The following is a 20,441-nucleotide window of genomic DNA, read 5'->3' on the forward strand; positions in this document are numbered from 1 at the left end:
TCAAGTGTCCTTTATTCTATATTGTCCTATTAGTTTTATTACCATCCACTGCTCTTTAATCTGGGCTTGCCAGTAACTGCTACGGAATGTTAAATTCACATAGACGAAGTTTTTATCTTTTCAAGCAGACATTTTTAGGTTATTATCTTTAATTCCACAGAATTACAAACCTTAAGTTCCAGTCTTAATTCTAAGATCATTTGTACTGCATCAATCTTGTCAGTGATGTGCATTCCCATTTTAAAATGACCAACACTATCTCATCTAAATTTCACGTACAGAAAGGTAACTAAAGTAAACAGCCTTAAAAATGAACATAAGAATGCATTTTTATTTTGACCAACCTAAAAATCTCCAAGTAAATGAACCAGAGCTCAGCCTTAATGGGAAAAGACAGGATTCACCAACAGCCAGCCAAGAAACAAGCCGATGGAAACCAGCACTTACCAATCTGCAGAGGCCCATCGGTCCACTGCATGCAGCCCTGTCTTTATATTCTGTAACATCTCTCCATCCACCTCTGTTGTCTGCATAATAACCAAAATCTGGTTGATTACTGAGGATTCTCTAAGAATCAAGCCTATGACAATGCACCAGTCCAGACATCCTGCCTCCATGAAGATGTGCAGCAAATACCTATATAGAAACAGCAGCAGAATAACTGAGAAGGAAATGTATGGAGCTAAGAAGAATCTACAGATGTCAGAAGGACAATCATTGCCAGGAAAGTAGCCTCTGTACCTTATTTGCCCAAATATCCCAAGTATTCTGTGCTTTCAAAATGCTGAGAAACTCACCGAAGCTGGACCTGGGATTTGTGAGGCCCTTTACTTGCCAACTCCATGGAGATGTGCTCCAGCTCTGACTGGGTTAAACTAAGCGTGGAGAAATTTTCATCCACCACTGTCCAGTCCCCGTCCACCATGGAGCTACTTTCAGTCAAGTCTGTGGCTGAACCAATACTGCATTCATCACCTGACGAAGAAGTGCCAAAGTTATAAGCTAACAATGTGGGAAACGTTTTACTTTAATTATTCCCATGTTATATTAGCAGTAACAGGAATTTTTTTAAAAGCCATCAGAGAGATAACCAGGCATTATGTGCCTTCAGATGGAAAAACATGCTATACTACCTATTTAAAAAAAAGCTATGATTTGATCAAGTCTAGATTCAATTACCAAATGACAAGAAATACAGAGGAAACTGTTAAACTAAATCATGAAGATGCGATCACCAAAATCCACATTATGAAGCAAGTTTCTTCAATGAATAAATTGGAAGAAAAAAAAAAAGACAATGGAGGGGAACAATCATTAAAAAGAAAGTTAAAAACATAACAATCACAATCTATGAACCTTATTTAGATCTTGATTCAAGCCATAAGACAATTATGAATTATGAAACAACTGGAATCTGAAAACTTACTAGATATTTGACGGTATTAAGGAATTACTGTTAACATTTGAGGGATGACAAGGTATGGCTTTTTTTTAAAAGAGTGAAGCTCTCTCTGAAGTGCTACAGCACATCAACTCCCAAAGGAACTAAAAAGGAACTAAGACTTAAAATGACACTTACCTTTGTTAGATAAAGGTGACAGGAAGGCATCTTGCATTTGTGGTCCATGGGACGTGGCTGTGTCTATCTCATGGTGGGTAGGGCCAATGTTGCTGAGCCAGGCCCGACTTCGTTGGACATTAGAGATGCCAGCATCTATCTCAAGGTTTAAGAAAGGGTCAGCTGACTGAGACTTTAACAGCTGCTCTCCCACTGCAAGGCAGGTCCAAAAACAAAGAAAAAAATGGGAATTCAAGATGCACACACTGCCATTTCCAATTCAGATCTTTCAGCTTCTCCACCCCCACTCCCTCAATACTAGAGGTTCAGACAATTACTGTCCTACACTGCACCATCCACCCATAAACCAGGGATATGGGATTGTAACAAAATGGACTGACTATATAATGCCATCTAACAGTCATCTTATAGCATCGTATCTTACTAGAACTGGGCAAAAATTCATTCTGTTAATCTTTTACGTGATTTTCCTTGGTTCTAAGATGACATGAAGTTTCCAAATGCCACAATAAAAGGCTTTTGTTTGAATTTTCTTAAGTGATAATTAGAACAGTCTTCCTTAAAAAGGCCTGAACTAAAAAACTTTTAAAAATTTTTCTTTCACCAAAGTGGTTTCACTTTGCCCACTCCTCGCTTAGAAGAAGGGCATTTTTACCATTTCTCTGGAGTAAGTCCTGTCAGGTAAGTAACAATTTAGCTTATTTTGATTAACCAATTCCAAAACTCCTTCCCATAATAAGTGTGGTGGTTCTATATTCAGTCATTCCTCAGCTTGTTGATAATCTGCAGTAACAATGGCTAGATTTATAAACAGGACTTCAAGGTCACAAGTCTTTATTTACATCTTTGATCAAATGGTGGATGAGCTGACTGATGTACAAAAACTTGGCTCTTTCCTATTCCTGAGTATGGAATGAAAAGAATTCTTTGAATATCAACTAACAGCAAAACAGGGTAAAATACAACTCTCCTGTACAAGTGACAAAGTCTGCACTACCTGTTCGGAATTTGCCATTCTTGAAAGGAGAACTGAGACAAGAGGCTGGGATGATGGGAAGTGGCCACAGGAAATCTTTGTGGAGTCTCTTCAGGGCTATCACAAAGTTGTCTACTCGGGCAGCTCGGGCACGTTCCTTGCAGAGCCAACTAATTAGTTCAAAGCCCAGCTGGGCTGCAAAGCAACCCAGGTCCTTGAGCCGAACTTCTTCTAGGAGACGCCGAGCATGTCTCCACAGCATCATGTCAATATACATGTTCTCTGCACAGTCGCTGTCTTTGCTCCACCTATAGTGGGAACACAAGGAAGCTACAGAAAAATCTTTACTGGAAGACTTCACATACTTTTACACGGTAGCATCAATAATGCTGATAAGGAGGTAAGAGATCCAACATCTAATTCTGATTGAAGAGGAAGATAAAGTATTAGGTCCTCTCCTCCATGTGATAGCACAACCTGTTGAACAATACCTGGAACAGAGCAGGCTCTTAAAACATATTTGTAGAATGACTACACGGTATAGGGAAAAACAGGAGACAAAGCCAAACCAGAAAAGAGGGTAGTAACGGCTTGAAGGAAAGAAAGGGAGCAAATAAATGCTGTGTTTGGAAAGGCCAAGGAAGAGGGAAGGAAACCAGATCAAAGAAACGAAGGAGAAGTGGAATGAAGTCTCTTAATGTGAGTTACGTAGACAACATAAAAATAATAATAATTCTATCCCCCCTTACTCATGGAGCTGATGTGTGTAACTCATTTGGTAATGGTATATGGTGTTTTCGGTGAGAGGCAGTACTGGAGCAGGGCAGCCTGGATTCAGATCCTGGCTCTATTACTCACTAGTTGTATGAAAATAACCAAGTTTATTTTCTGGGCTTCTGTCTCTTCACCTGAACCATGTGGGTATCAGCAGTATCTACCCTTATCTACTCTTTATGGTTGTTGAAAGGATTAAAGACCTATATGTGTAAATGCTAGAACCGTGCCCAGCACACAGTGAGCACTGAGTATGTGTTAGCCAGTAAATTCAGGGTAAGGCTGAGAAGCTAATGTTTGCCCGACAGTTGTTTATAGGTTGCATTTCACTTGTATGTAGCCCATGATTGTGTATATGCTGCGAATGGGGGTGATGTTAATGGCTGTGATAAGAAAAAGCAGTTAAACATTACAATGAAAAAATGTTCAATGCCCTAGCCGGTTTTGCTCAGTCGTTAAGGCACTGGCCCTCAGACTGAAGGGTCCCGGGTTGGATTCCAGCCAGGGGCACACACCTTGGTTGCAGGCTCAATCCCCAGCCCTAGTTGGGGTGCGTGTGGGAAACAACCAAGTGATTTATCTCTCTCACATCTATTTTTGTTTCTGTCTCTCTCTCTCTCTCTCTCTCTCCCCTCCCCCTTCTTCCCCGCCACTCTCTGAAAAAACAATGGAAAAATACCCTCAGGTGAGGATTAAAAAAAAGAAAATGTTCTGTAAGTTTTCACTATGTGCCAGGAACTGTAGACACAATACAAACAATACAAAAGGATTACGAAGGAGAAAAAGCAAGAGCCACGAACATGCAATGCAAGAAGGAATACGAGGCCCTCACAAGGCGAGGAAATTCCGTTTCATGTTCAGTATGAGCTCGTAGTTAACCTCTCAGGAGCAGTAACTCATCCGTGGGTGATGTAGGTTTGTTTCCAGACACACTTCCTCTTTGCTCTCCCACTGTTTTAGTGACTTCTCCGATTAAGAGAGTCACAAGAGAGTCAAGTACACAAGGAATGAATTTTTATTTTTGTCCAGAGGTACAGTTGGAAAGGAGGAAAAAACTGTTGACTGTAAGAAGGCTTTGGATTACTTGCAGCTTTATTATCTTTCTTTTTAGTCTACGATCAGAAGGAATTTAGTTACATTCAGAACAGGCATATCAAGGCCTATTCTAATATGAGGGGCAGAAACTATAGAGAGTCAAGACATGAACTCTGGAGGAAGAGGTAGGGAAGCCTTTTATGTGGTCTCCAAGCTTCTGGGAATTGGAAAAGGTAGTGCAGTTGGATCAAGTAGCTGTTTTTACAAGACGTGACTCTGCAAATGCCCTGAAATGCAATGTCTCACTGAAGGCCCTAGAAGCACAGCAGCTCTTCACCCGTTTACCTTTTTCCAGGAGCACCAGATGGCATGCTCAGTGTTTTCTGCAGGCTGAATTTACCGGCAGGGGTGTTTTCAGCCGCCTGGGACAAGCTGATGCTGCGATTCCGGAAGAACTCAAATCCGCCGCCTGAACTGGGCTCCTGGGGGACACACAACGGGCAGTGCGGTTAGGAGAGGCCACAGGCGCGCGGCCCAGAGACGCTCTGCAACTCTGCAACTGACCTGAGCTGTAGGTGTGGATGGAGGTGTCTCAGATTCTCCAGAGCCAATGGCTTTAAGAAATCGAATCATGTGTCGACATAAGTCCCACTTGCCTTGCTCCAGGGCTGTGTTGAACAGAAGGGTGGCGTGTTGCCTACTTACTGCTGGGACTTCCATATTCTACAAAAACAACCAAGGAAGACACGCATTCCTTTTATACTGCAAGTAATATGGGAGGCTCTGAGCAAATCTTTATCTCCATGGTTCCCTAACCCAGAGGAGAAAGGCAGCTGCAACACTGCAGGGGATAGTCTAACAGACAAGAAAAAGTGAGGCGATTACTCTGCCATGTAAGAGATTATGACTTACTGAACTGACTACAAGCCAGGTATCTTATACAAACCTTACATTCTTTCATTTCTCCTAGGGAATCTGCAAAATAGGTATATTGTTCCTATTTTACAGATGAGGAAACTGAGTTAACTTGTTGAAGCAAGAATATAAATCTAGGTTTGCCAGACTCCAAAAAAGCTCAGGTCTCCTGGGACAGAGTTTTCTGAGGATGTAACTTAAAAAATCTTTGCTTGGGCAGTAGTAGGTAGCACTGTCACACAAACAGCATCCTAAATAATTCTTTCACACATTTTTTTTATTTTTTATCCTCACCCGACGAGATGTTTGTTGATTTCAGAGAGAGCGAGAGAAACACTGATGTGAGAGAGACACGTCGATCAGCTGCCTCTCATGCCCTACCCAGGAACCAAGCCGGCAGCCTTCTGGTGGAGGGGATGATGCTAGAAACCAACTGAGCCACCCAGCCAGCGCTCTTTCACAAAGTTAACCGACTGCCTGCCATGACCTTCATGGAAAGGTGACTGACTAATAGACAAGTTTAACTGTGATGATTATCTGACAATCCACAGCAACTTAGAAATTTTGGTATAACACAAGTTTCCAATTCCATTGTTTCTGAGATCACTGAAAGTTTAAGGAATGACCTAAAAAAAATAGCTACATTAATTTGTTTCTATTTTTATGATTCTGTGGCTTTTTCTTTAATAACAACCAAGGAATCCGAATTTCATGGCCATCCAACCTCTGCTCGATTCTCTCCTCTGGTTTAAATCAGCTGTCATGAAGCAAAATAAGCAGACAGGAAATCTGCTCTAGGCGGTTTCAAACCAGGTTTATGGTTAGCTTCTTACAGCAGCAACACAACTTTGCACTCACTGAAAGAAACTTTAGTGCGGCCTGTCAAATCCACATCAGACCGACAGGAACACAAAGTGTCAAGTACCCTTGTCAAATATATAATGAAGCAAACTTTCAGGAGTCTCGAAGAACCCATTATTTTGAGAAAAACCTTTATGAGGGTAATTACTGTGACAGGCGCTATGGGGAGCCTAATATAGGGTGTTCTGTTATGACCCATGGTCTAATCAGAGTCCCCTCATCAATTCCGTACTATAAGGAAACAAATCTATTATTCTGGGGGTATCAGACAAACCCAGTAATATTCAAAATAGTTCTTCATTGTGTTTCTTATGTAATATGTGCATGTTATATGTACTATACTATGTAAAATAATACATTTCTTCAGTATTATTCAAAATAATATTGTAAACTCATCAGTCTGTTTTAGGCCTATTTATAGACAAACAGGATTTTAAAAACCCTGCAATGTTACAATCAAGCACTGAATGCATAAATAAGTGGAACAACAAACTGATGTTCCTGTGTGTGTCTCTTCCTCTCTCTCTAAAAATAAATAAAAATTTAAAACCCTGCGATGTTACTTTTTGACATTCAAAGGAATTTTCTGTCATTTGATAATACTAAGTTCTTCACAAGGAAAAATATAAATTTAACAGAAAACAAGGCTGAATTAATTCCTTAAACACAATCACAGTGTCAAAACAGGACATTTCACCCTGGCCGGTTTGGCTCAGTGGTTAGAGTGTCAACCCACAGCTGAAGGGTCCTGGGTTCAATTCCGGCGAAGGGCACATACCTCAGCTGCAGGCTCAATCCCCAGCCCCGGTCGGGGGGTGTGAGGGAGACAACCAATCAATGTGTCTCTCTCACATCAATGTTTTTCTCTGTCTCTCTGTCTCTCTCTCTCTCTCCTTTCCACTCTCTCTGAAAAGCAATGGAAAAAATATCCTCAGGTGAGGATTAAAAAAAAACAAAACAGGACATATTTTTCCCGAAGTTTAAGTTCATCAATTCTTGTACCTTTGTAAGAAGACAGCTGTTACCTGTAAGATAATAAGGTAAGAGGCAGCTGTGTCCAAATCCTGAGCCATCAAACATTCCTCAAACAAGTCCTTGGGGTTTCCGACGGCTGCGAAAAGGTAGTTCCACAGGGCATACTCAGTCTTCCTGGCACAATGAACAACGGTCTGCAGGAAAAGGGGGAACTCGGTGATAAACTTCGCCACAGTGGGAAGCAGGGGGTCGGGAATGGGCTCCCGTGAGGTAGCTTCCTCTTCCAGCACTTCGTGGAGCATGAGCTCCAGCACGTGAGGGAAGTAAGGTAACGTGGAGCAGGACTGGGCCAGGAGCAAGGCCTGCTCCCCAAGATTCCTGACCAGCAGCTGACGTAGAATGTGGTGGAGGTAGATCTGCGAGGTCCTCTCCACAACACAGAAAGGGAAGAGCACCTCCAGCTGTTCCCTGGCACTGTTCCGAGCGTACAGAGAGTCATAGAGTAAAGTGTCATTGACAGCACCAAGGACTAGCGCATCTTCAAACAGAACCGCCAGGGGGTAAATGTTGATGTGGAAAGGCAGCATGATCCGCTGGGACAAGAAGGAATGGGGCTTGCGGTGATCCCGAGGGAACAGAGGGAGCCAAACTTTCATCCCTGCCCCTCCGCAGCTCAGCCAGAGGGCCTCCAGAAGGTGGCGCTTTTTTTTATTTGCTCGACATGTAGTCCACACATTTTCAACAGACTGAGCTAGTACAACGGGAGGACAGAACGGCAGCTGGAAAAGGAGAGACAAGTTTCTTCCTATTAAATCTGTAGGTTAAGTTCCTGGGTACTAATTTCCTAAGACTTTCAAAATGAGAGTAGGACTTTTTGGGAAAATTAGGGTAATTTATTTAGAACTGGAGTTAATAACAGTAGCCTGGCCTTTCAGATTATGTGTACTTAAATCTAAAAACAAAACAAAACCTATGAACTTCACCAGTTTATATGATTTTCCCATTAGAACTTGGAAATAATACCTAAGCAATAACCTCTGGAGTATGGAACATTTTATCATTTCAGGACCTTATCCTTCACCCTTCACAAAGTCTTATACCCAGAGGCTTAAGACTAATTTTACATACTTCCTCAGCTTCCAAATCACAAGACAATACTCTCCTCTGAAGTTCTTTTATTCCTTTATCCTGAACCCATGCATTCTTCACGTTCTAGATGACGTGCATTTACTCACAAGTTTCCTCTGGTTCGGGTTACTGTCCTTCTCCCGGATCTGAGGGCCCGACCTGTCCCTCTGCATCATGATAAGCTGACCAGCAAGATTTAGCATAATGCTCTCTGCGTCACGAGCCTGAAAGAAACATAAGTTGAACCCATACTAACTTATAGGCATGTTTTCAGCACTTTCTCCCCAACCCCTAAGGTTTACAGGTTAAACGACCAGCAATACTTGTTGAGTGTGTCCTATGTACAGCCGTTCTGTCAGGCTCTGTGGGTGTACACAAGCAGCTTTCTGGCTAGGGTAGGAAATGCTTAATACAACACACTAATGAACAATACGAATGAATATAAAACTGAGGGCAGAGATACCAAGACTCCCTTTTTCCTCAAATGAAAACTTCAAACATAATTAAAAGTATGGAGAACAGCAGAATGAAGCCCCATATTCCCATCATCCTGATTCACAATTACCAGGATTTTGTTGTATCTGCTCCACTGAACCCTTTTTAAAAATGTTGCCAAAGTATTTTAAAGACAGCAGGCTATTTCACCCCTATACACTTAATATGCATCTCTAAAATATATATGTTTGCTTGCATAACCACAATGCCAGTATCACATCTAATAAAATTAACAATTATTCCTTAGTGTCATCTCTCTGTCCATATTTAAAAATCTCTGATTGTTTTAACAGTGTCTTTCTATAGTCAGTTTGAATCATGATACAAAAAAACTTACACACTGCATCTAGTTGTTATGGCTCTGAAGTCTTTAGAAGAGTCTCCTCTTACTTTTTCCTCCGTTATTAACTTGTTGTAGCTGTCCTATAGAATGTTCTGCATTGTCTCCTGTAGTGTTAAACTAAATATCCCTGTATTTCCTATGAATGGAAGATGAGTCTATACAATTCAGGTTCAATGTTTTGCGTAGTGACTCCATGTGAACCTCCTGCTGCACCGCTCAGGGGAGCAGGCCACATCCTGTTCTCCCCTTAGTGATGATAGGATTTATTAAGATGACTGAGGTATGACCACCTCATCCTTTCACGGAAAGTTCCCACCAACCTTTCATCTGATGCTTTCATCTAATAATAACCACTGTCTGAATCAGTTATTTCCTCAGGTGATTCCTTAATTCTGACATTCCTTCCACATCTTTACCCAGAATTCTTCTGTAAAACTAAACTTTCCCTTATCAACTAGGACTACCGGGTTACCATGAAATGTAGTTTGCAGAGGAAATGGGACCTATATTTTAAAGGACTTTAATGAAAGTGCCATAATAGGAAGCAAAAGACAAAATGAGCAGTCAGGGATGATAAATCTACATAGAATCTTCCCATGAAAATGAGTTCCACATTGACATGAAGTTTGGAAACCATCGGTATAATGGAAGGAGCCCTAGGATAGAAGTTATGCAACCTGGGTCCTGGTGGCACCACTACATACTTTATAACCAGAAACTGTGGCATTCTCCTTTTCCTTCCTTAGAATTAACTAATAGAGTCCTCTAAACTTTACATTCATACTACTTCTGTCCCTCTTCTTTGTCACTACCCAAGTCTGGGCTAGTAATGCAATTCGCCTAGATCATGACAATGGTCTCCCATCTACTCTCCCTACTCCCTGTTTTGTCCTACTCTAGTTCATTTTCCTCCTTATTGTTATAATAAATGTTATAAAGTTTAGATACAGTAATACCCAGCTAAGACACTTGAGATTTTAAGATAAAGTCTGAAGTCGGTATTATCAACACGTGCCTTGATATTCTATGCTTCAGTCACCCTGAAACTCTTCCAATTCCCCGCACGCGTCATGTTCTCCCTTATGTATGGGCCTCTGCACTACTGTTCCTTCTGCCTGAAATCCCCCCTTTATTTAGATAACCACCACTATTCTTCAGGTTTCCATTTAAATAGTACGGAAATCTTCTCTGATTGTTTAGACTACTCCAGGTTTTTGTTATAGACAGAGTAACCTGTACTACTTTTTGGTACACACATCACAATTATAATTACTTATATATGTAATTATTTCCTTATTGTTGAGCAGAAACTATGTTTACTTAGTTTGTCACTGTAGGTCAGCAACTGCATACAAGGCACATTCTAAACACTTAGTATTTACTTAATGAACAAATAAATAGTTCCCAGTATCAACCAAAAAACTAAAAACTGAGATGAAAACTCTAAAGAGTTCAGAATAGAATGGTACCTGCTGTGGCATTTTCAAGGTGATTCCATTCTCTGTACTCACTGATGTCAGAGTAACAGATACTACCAGGAAAGGGTGAGGAATGTAGCGTGACATGGAGACTTCCTGAAGAACTTGGATACTAGCAGTGGTATTTGGACTGTAAAAAAAAAAAAAAGAAACCCACACACCTCAACAACGCTAGCAAGCATGCCCCGCTACTAATAGTATTAGATTTCATACTTATGGGGCACCCAAATGCCTTTGACCTTAGTTCCTCCTCCCCAAGTATCTTTTAAGCAGCAAACTGACAAGGTTGAGGCATCCAAAGAACATGTGGAGATGAAGGGAGAAAGAAAGGGAGTGAGATGTGAAAGGGAAGAAAAAGCTAGGGAAGAAGCTATGAGAATAGCTTCGTTGGTTGAGAAAGGATATAGTTTCTATCTAGACTAGTAAGATTTCTTAATTTTTATCTTTACATTACTCCTCAATCACTATGCTACTTCACCAAATACATACTTCATGGCTCCTTTAAAAAAGAAACAAACAAAAAACACCTGAGCACATACTAAAAATCGAGAGTCATGGTCTAAATGCTGCAAGCCAACACGATGCCAAGAAGGATGCAGGCAGCACACAGCCGCAGCAGGGCTGCCAGCTTCTCCTGCCAGCTCACAGCCACGCAGCTCAGCGGAAAAGGTGAGCGCTGAGGACACGCTTCCCAAGGCCCTGCGCTATGGGAGCCTTTACATTTCCCCACGTGCCTAGAACACTCGGGTAGTTACTAACTACTTGTTTTAAAGGTTGTGAAAAAATTAGTATCTAAAAGGTTTATCTATCCCAAACTAGATTTTTTTTTTTTTCCCAAATGAACCCAGTAAGATTATCTGAAGAAGTTAGTAAGGCTTATTTATTTACTCATTTTGGTAGCTAAAGAATACCATTTGAATATCACTAAAATTCCTTGCTTTTTTTAAACTCCTAAAACAAACAAACAATCCCACTAAATATAAAATTAGAGTAATGGTTTTGAAAAGTGAAAACTACAGAGGAAACATGCTACATAGGAACAAAGAGTGACCTGTCACATGCTATGGACTTACCCCTCAGATTTTCTTTCAATACTGTAAAGGCATATTGAGCAGTCGGCTCTGAACACTATCACCATGTCCCTAAAGACACTAAGCAGTAAGGTCTCTGCTTGTGCTTTGGTGACATGAGCAAAGGCGTTGTCCAGATTAGATGTTCGCAAGTATACTCTCAGCTGCAGAAAACAAAAATAAAGAAAATTGGAAAAACAAGATGCCTACCAGAGATGACTAAATCCATGCTATTTACTGATATTTTTCAAGAAAGAGGAGTTAAAAGACTAATCTGAGCATTAATAATAAATGGATGTTTATATTTTGACAGGGAAGGCTCATTCTATAAATAATCAAAAGATGAAGTGATCAAAACTGTGACTGTACTAATATGATACTTCTTTTAGATCTGAATATTTAGACCTGATTTAAGGATACCAGGAATTTTTAAAAAAATAAACATACAAATCAATAAATTAATAAATCTGTAAGGACAGCTACCCTTATAAACTTTTCTGCTTTTAACTTTTTTTTTTGCTACTTACAAACTTTATAGAGAATGTCTAGCAGTTAAAAATCATTAGAAAAAGTTATCTAGAAGTTCTGATTATCCCTTTGAAAAAATTTTAAAGTAGTAATCTGAAATGAAAATCCCATTAACTAGAAATGCCTAATTCTAGATTAAAAAATAAAGTTTTATTTTCCAATAAATTATTTTTATATAAATCCAAATAGCCTTAATATCTTTAAAATATAACATGATATTTTTGAGAGAAAAAATTTACCTCTTCTTGACGGTCACTTATGTTATAACATGCAATGACAATGAAGTCATTCCACCAGGCTAAGCCACCTGTCACAATCATATTTTGCTCCTAAAAGGAAATTAAAAAAAAATTACCTTTATGCCACCAGAAATTACATTAAGTAACACACTAATAAAATATTCTAAACAGATAATGAAAGCTGAAGTTATTTCTGCTCTAGTCTCATACTCCCAATTAAGCATTACTCCAGGGCCTTTATTACTGACGCATATTCTATTGAAAAAATAAACACTTTTTTAAGACAGAAAATACATCATTCAAAATAACTGGGTACCATGCAGCATTATTATTCCCACATTAAGATCTTGGTTTAAATTTTGGCTTTATCATTTATCAGCCGCTGGCCTCTGAATCCCAGGTTCTTTTATAAAATGGTAAGTAACAATAGTGCTCTCACTGGGTTGTTATGATCAATGCACTAAAATATATGAAAGCATTTAAAGTGCCTGGCACACAATAGGCACCCATTAAATGTTAATTTCTTCTCATTTCCTCCTATATGATTCATGCAAAATTTAACATCTCTTTGTGTGCTACCCAAATATTCATATCACACACAGACAAGCAGCAAAATGATCTCAAATTTTGTGGAAATGTATTCTGATCACATCTGATGAACTCACAAGTTAAAGAATTATAGTGTCTGATCTTAAAGAGAATTAAAGACAAACCAACTATCTCAATACAAAATCCTTCCTCTAGTATCAAGAACTTGATCAGAATTGACTTAGACACAATCCAACATCATTTTTAAGTATTTTGTTTTATTTCTAAGTAAACAGTGATTTACATTGTAGTTATTTCATATTGTAGTCTTCTTATACTTTGAGAAGTTAGTTTTTTAATTTCAAAAAGACCAACCTGGGTAATGTTTCCAAAAAGTTTCCATTTTTTGGTGAGTAAAGAGTAATGTGCAAAACCAAACTTGCCAACCACAGCAATATTCTGTCCAAGTTTATCAATCGCTGAAAACTGATTAAAAAAAAATTAAAAACTCTTCCTTGCAAACCTATATCTTTATTAGATATAAAGAACTCAGTATTACACCAGGCAAACAGGCTATTAATAAATGAAATGTAAAATGCTAAATTTAAAAATCTATATATTTATACACAACTTACATTTAACTGAATTATAGATATTTTACACTAACAATGCACAAAGGATCAAGTATTAAAATTTTTACTTTTATCAACGTATTCACTAAAAGGCTCAATTCCCAGAATGCCTCCTGCAGCAAATGCTATCCAAAAAAAGTTAACACCAACAAAATAATAACTCACCCGTATGGGCCAATTGCTCTCTAGATAGGTGCTGGAAATCTACAGAAAATAACACATCAGTTTGGTAAGACTTATGAAATAGATTTAAACCTTAAATCATTAACATCACAATATAAGATTCATTTTCTCATACAATGTTTAAAGTGTTTCCAAACATGGGTATTACTAGCAGAGTAATTGGAATTTACCATTTGTATACCAGCCAATATTTCACATCTCCTGTCTTAATAATTTCACTATAAGTTTCTAGACATTAGGCCTTTCTACTTTTCTCTACACTGTTTTGTTTTAAATATTCAACACTCAGTAAACAAGACTGACAAAAGATTTTTAGAGAAGCACCCACAAGGAGCACCCCCGCCAAGAATTGTGTAGATGAACACAGTTTGGGTTTGCTGATCTGAACTATCCCCAAAACGATCTTATCTAATAAAATTAGAGCCCCAGCAAGGGTTTTGTTTGCTTTTTATTATTTAAAAAAAAAATTCTGAATAAAAAAGCAATACATGCTTGTAAAACTTAAACAATATAAAAATGTACAAAGTACAAAATGAAATTTTCCTGTTATATCATTGCTGAGGGTTAACCACTGGGTAGTTTTTACTCTATTTGTAAACTAACATCCATATACATGTAAGATTGTGTATAAGCTCTATTTTTTATTGGGGTGTTCACCTTATTCATCTATAAGAACTTTTAGTATATTATACATATTAACTCTCTATCTGCAACATAAGTAGTAAAAATACCTCCTCATGTTTTCTGTCTTATATCTTATCTTGTACATGGGGTCTTTGTATCACTCTAACAAGAATTTTAAACTTAATGAATCCTCTATGAGCTATCAATGTAGATTAAATAAATTATAGCTTTATGAAGACTGTGATCTCTCTACTGGCTTAATGATTAACTAATTTTCATGAGCAGGTGGTGAATGTGGGGTGCAAATTAGCAGAACGAGAGTACAAGGGAAGACTCTTCTGATCCTGGAATAAGAGAATCTTCAATTTATTCAACTTTATTTTCATTTTACTGAAATAAAAAGTATTACATATTCAAAAAAAGAAAGCAAAATTAAAAAGCCAAGTAAATGTCATCGAATCCAATGATTCTTTGCATAATAAGACAAAAGGAAAACCAAGTAAAAATATGTTGAAAACATCTGCATTGACCTTGACAAAGTTATTTATAAAACCATTTGTTAGACTTCACTTATTACCTAGTAAGCCAATGTAAATTCTGAAGAAATTAATAGCTTTTAGTACATTAGAAAAATTTTAACTTCAGTGCTGGCTTGTGGAAGCCCACCCTACAGAACTGAAGATAATGTCACAATATATGCTTGAAGAATGCTTAACTTGTATCTCAACTGATATGCTGTACCATTTAGGCCAATTAATAAAATTCACTATGAGGGGTGATATTAATTCAGAATAAGGATAATCTAATGTAACAATCATGTGACAAAATAAAAGGGAAAGTTTTGTAGGAGGCTGCAAACAAAATTATTTTCTTTCTTGGATGAAGAAAATAGCCACTTGAAGAAGGATGTATCTGGAGTATGACTGAGCCAGCCACTCATGACAGAAAAAGAACACCCGCCAGCACATCTTGGTGTTTCGTAAGTGGGTAAAGCGTGAGATGTGCTCTCACTGCCAAAGTGGATTCCAACAGGAAGAGTTTCTAATCATGGGAACCTAGGTCAAATCTTATCATATGATCACCCTCTGATGAGTATCTGTAGGAAGAAACAGTTTATTCTTTTAACCTTCAAAAGCGTATGAAGTGCTGCAAATAATTTCTTTTCAAAACTCAAAGTGCTTTATTTTTCATGCAGTTTTGTGTCTGAAGACGTCATAAAATGAGAAAACGAAACTTTTATTTTTCCCCAGTAAGTCACCTTTACTGATCTGTGCCACTTGAACTTTGGAGCTCTGCCCCTTATACCGAGAAATGGCAGAAGGAAAAGAGGTAGCTAATGAATAATGCAGAAACTCAGGTCAAGATTCCATACTCAGGGCACAAAGTCATGCCACACTACTGAGAAACTGAGCGCCAGGGTATAGAATCTCTACTCTTAACATCTTAGGATTCTTCAGTCTCTCAAGGAACCTAATTTTTCCCCTTAATGTCACTCTGCTAAAACCCTGTCTCCTGCTAGACTACTTCTGTCTGTAACTGGTGAGATTGTGACAGTCCGCTTCCTAAAAGGTTTTATCTGTGCCAAATACCACACCTAGTACATAGGAATGAAAGTAGATCATTTATAAATAAAATAGTCTTTAAAATCCTGAGCTGACATGCCTAACGTAGTGCCTAACACATCGTAGGTGTTTACTTCCCACATTTTGTGAAGCTTACTCTTTCCAAGCAGTTTGTCAAGCATTTCAGAACACTGGATGGTGATTCATGTACCTTTCAGAAATAAGTGTTTATATTATGCAAAATACTGAATATTAAAATAAATGGCAATCAAAGAAGGAACATACCCTAATACCATGAGGGTACTGTTATTGTTGTTGTTTTTTAATTTCATATTATTCATTCTCCATCTGTCAACAAACTACTTTCAATTTTTAAAACATGTGTAGCTGGGGAAACTAAATAAAACAAACAAAAAACACCATCTCTACCAGAAGCTACCAACCTTGCTTCTGACAAATATGTACTTGTGATGTTTTAGTTAAAGGAAAAAACATAACTCAGACTCTTCTGATCAGGAAACTAACAAATGTAAGGCAGAAGGCTTAAACAAACAAAACATCCAGTAATCTAGATGAGGAACAGACAGCAGCAGAATTAGTTGGAGCTCATTTGATGAATTCTAAGCTGTACAAAAAGCATACAAACAAAACCACCCTGATGGAGTATTTGGGCACTTATCCTACACAAGAGCATATGCTGAAGGGGGGAATTAAACAGGCACCCATTTCTTCAGGGAATCATTACTAACGTCTAAGGAGCCTGAAAAGTAAAGCATTAGATTGCATGAACACTGTAAACCACCCCACCAAAACACCACCACACCACACTGCACTGACGCATGACTGGAGTGCCAGCAAACAAAATAGAGGGCACATTCTAGGTTTTAGCTCAAGGTCAGTAGCATATTATATGACTCAACATTTAGTACCTAGGTTCTGAAATAGGTTAGACTATCACTTTAATTTATATTATGGTAAGGATAAGTCTGCCACTAATCTGCTGTGACCTTGGGTAAGTCACCTAACTTCCCTGAGCCTGTTTCTTCACGAATAAAATCCAGTTGGACTACATGATCTCTAAGGTCCTTCCAGCTCTAAAAATTCTATGAATCTATTATAACTGGATTATTTGGGAGTACAACTCTGGCATTATTTTTATTAGTGCTAGAGTTAGACAAGTTCATTTTTCTGAATATTTTAGATATCTGAAGAATAGAATAACAGAAGAATCTTGCTAGCACCTACTTTGTCTAAAGTTGTAAAATCAGTGTTACAGGGTTCTAATATGGGATACTTTGTAGATGGCTAAGCATCACAGAATCAATGAATTTTTGAGCTGGAAAGAAATTCAGTTTTTGTTATTGCCTGAGGGATTTTTGAGTTCCAAACCTACCTTCTTTGATCCTCTGCTCTACTTGGCTCTCTGGCAACACAGACCTGGCTAGGCAGAACTGGCATTGATGCTAGGTCAGTGTAGAATGAATAGTTCAAAGTATGGGGAAATGAAAATAGCAGAGAAATGGCTATAGGAGAGAAGGGAGCAGTGGAAAATTTTAGTCAAGGAAGTAGCTGATGAAGTTTTATTTAAAAACTGTTACTAATTATAAAATGGTATGCACATTGTTTGATTTTATGAACTTATTAATGTAAATTAAATACACTTTACTTTAGTGTATGCCACATGTCAATGTAGGAGATACTCCTTAAAGTTTTCACATAATGACCATTCTTCTCTCTCTCATTATCTCTAACCAGAGTCAACTGAAAGTGACATAGGAGCTGAAGTAAGCCAGTAAAGGAAAAATACAGAATGCAGAAGTAAGGCAAAGAATTGTAGAAATGGAAACTAACTAAAACAATACTCCAAGAGTAGGCACTGATGTACCTAAGACATTTTGGTATCAAAAGAGGAAAGAAAACACTCAGAACTGAAACTATGTATGAAAGTTTCTTTCAAGAAACTTCAATTTATTGATTTACCTGAGTTAATTTTATTTGGTATAAAAATTCACAATTTTCATATTAAATGCCAATTTATCAGAATAACTACAAGAAACTGCTAACTTAAAGTTGTACCAGAGTAAGCAATTTGGAACAAGATTAAGTAATAATGAAATTATTAACAATAAGGTTCTAACCTGACCACAAGTCTCCAATTTTGGTTTAAAGTCAGACAAGTAACCTCAATATGTTCCTATTAAGACTACAAGGAGAGCTGCTACACAGGGTACTACATCAATACTGTTATTTTCCATGAAATTACTGCCTTTTTGCTTATGCAAATCCACAGAGCTAAAATTATACCAAAAGAAAAAAAGTTTGGAAGTACAATAAACAGTTTTGCTTAGTAAGAGGGCAAAACATAAACTTCCAGTTTTTGAAACTGCTCACTACTAATGGACCTAAAGCAGGCGGGGATATGCTCTACATCAAGTGGAAAGAAAGGAAGCAGAGACAAGAAAACAAGAGCACAGAGAAGCAGGAGAGACATGACAGTCAAAAAGGTTAAAAAGTTTCTGTTTTCTAAAGCAACAGGGGAAATATTTAAAAATCTGCTCCAGGTGCTACCTTACCAAGGACTCAGCCAATGGCCACTGATGACTTACTTGTACTACATGCCAATGCCGATGTCCAAGTAAAGTGCTTAAACCCTGAGACTCGAAACCATCATCTGCAAACAAGCTCTTTCCCCGGCTGGGTTTAGAGTGTGCTGAAGAACTGGGGTTCTGGGTTTGTGAGGCCTCTCCACAGTTCAAGTACAATCGATCCTCTCCCTGAAGCAACACTTGCTCTTGGTTACTCTAGATGAGGGAAAAAGGAAGCAGAGGGGCCAAGAAGGAAATAAAAACTCGGTATTAGGTAGGGGAAAGTAAGTAAATACATCAATTTAGTTTTATTATAGGAAATGCACCATATATACTAATGCTGATTTCCCCCACAGAGGACATGACTACAAAATGATCTCATGCACTGTATGTTTAGAAGGAACAGGCAGCATTTTAATGAGGGCTTCCCAGTGTAAATGAAACCTTTATCCTATAGGTTCCAAAACATGCCCAGGTTTACAACTGCCATAGCAGTATCTTTTATTGCTACTCTAATATGGCAATGCTGTGGGAGATTTTCCGTCTGAAAACTAAACACAACCACTCATTATCTACAGTTTACAAATTAGTTTCACATAAAATACCTCACAAATGGTGGTAAGAAAACGTCCTGTTGAACAGTTTGTGTGTGTGCTCACTCGTGTGCCCACATGGCAGGAAGGGGGTAAATTGGTGATGGGGGTAACACGATGCTGGAGAATTTTTTAAACCACGGGGAGGAGGAAGGACAGTCCAAGTCCATCGTCCTGGTTCAGAACGACTCAATGATCACTTGGTAAATGCTGGGTTAGTGCAAAGGACTGTGCCAGGTTCTGAGGATATTTAGACAAATAAGACATTTTCTTCTCTTAGCGATTATGCCATTTTCAATCAGAAGGCCAGTGTTCTCCAACACAAACAGATTCCTTACTGGATATTCAAATCGGACAGATCAGCACCCCAGAGCTCCTCACCTTTCTGTTGTAGTACAAACACTGTGTTGACATAAAACTCAAGGGTAATTTTAAATTATTATTTGGGGTGGGGGTGGGGGGAGAAATGCTCTATTCTTGTTTTTCTGGGGACCCTTATTCTTCAACTACAGTAATGAGATCAAAGATTCAGGTTATTCACACATTCTTTCTCAACGCGTTGTACATTTTAACTGCACCAAGTATCTAAAAACCCACTGGTGGCAGATATTTAGATATGCACACCTTAATATGTACTAGTATTACGTACTAATAACATGTAATATTAATATATGTTATTTCAGATTGATAAAACATGATGGATTTTCATTATAATTTGGGGCAGTACTTCCCAAAGCAGGTTCCTAGGCATATTATTTTCAAGGGGTTCCTTAAAAATTCAGTTACATAAGCTTGGGAAATGCTGGTTTTTATACACCAGCTCCTGGACTTCATAGTGCACACTAGCATGTGAATACCTGGAGACCTACAATGAAGAAATCTCTACAGCTTTAAATCCTTTATTTCACACTCACACAACAGAACTTTTTCTTATTCTGTGTAACAGCTATTGATATTTCTCATATGCTTGCTGGAACACACTGGGAAATACTATACAGATAAAGACTAATTTTTTTCAAGTTATTCAACTAAATCTGTAAACACTGCTTTTTTTCAAGTTGTTTATGATCTTATTTTTTTTAAAAACCTGCTCAGAAATAAAATTTTAGCGTAAATTTAATAGGAATTTTTAAAAACCCACAAGGCCCAGCCAGACGCGGCTCAACAGTTGAGCATCGACCTAGGATCCAGGTGATCGGGGTTTGATTCCCGGTCAGGTCACATGCCCGGGTTGTGGGCTCAGTCCCCAGTTGGGGGCATGCAGCAGGAGGCAGCCAATCAATGACTCTCTCATCATTGATGTTTCTCTCTCTCTCTCTCTCTGAAATCAATAAAGAT

General features: G+C 38.4%; 1 protein-coding gene across 3 annotated transcripts in view; it reads right to left on the reverse strand.

Moving 5' to 3' along the window:
• Nucleotides 1-20,441, reverse strand: part of RIC1 (RIC1 partner of RAB6A GEF complex) — an 82,799-nt gene that overhangs the window by 4,032 nt on the left and 58,326 nt on the right. For 2 of the 3 annotated variants that reach the window (XM_016214242.2, XM_016214241.2), the window contains exons 12-25: nt 18,532-18,726; nt 13,722-13,760; nt 13,300-13,410; nt 12,397-12,486; nt 11,633-11,793; nt 10,551-10,689; nt 8,351-8,467; nt 7,166-7,894; nt 4,929-5,087; nt 4,710-4,846; nt 2,577-2,863; nt 1,580-1,771; nt 798-975; nt 448-636 (exon numbers count right to left, since the gene is read on the reverse strand). In XM_016214242.2, the coding sequence (XP_016069728.1) occupies nt 448-636; nt 798-975; nt 1,580-1,771; nt 2,577-2,863; nt 4,710-4,846; nt 4,929-5,087; nt 7,166-7,894; nt 8,351-8,467; nt 10,551-10,689; nt 11,633-11,793; nt 12,397-12,486; nt 13,300-13,410; nt 13,722-13,760; nt 18,532-18,726 (2,723 nt within the window). The remainder of the gene's footprint in view (nt 1-447; nt 637-797; nt 976-1,579; nt 1,772-2,576; nt 2,864-4,709; nt 4,847-4,928; nt 5,088-7,165; nt 7,895-8,350; nt 8,468-10,550; nt 10,690-11,632; nt 11,794-12,396; nt 12,487-13,299; nt 13,411-13,721; nt 13,761-18,531; nt 18,727-20,441) is intronic. The other variant, XM_016214243.2, reaches the window with a different exon arrangement.

The sequence above is a fragment of the Miniopterus natalensis genome, chromosome 12 (genome assembly GCF_054644295.1).
Source record: "Miniopterus natalensis isolate mMinNat1 chromosome 12, mMinNat1.hap1, whole genome shotgun sequence".
Lineage (NCBI taxonomy): Eukaryota > Metazoa > Chordata > Mammalia > Chiroptera > Miniopteridae > Miniopterus > Miniopterus natalensis.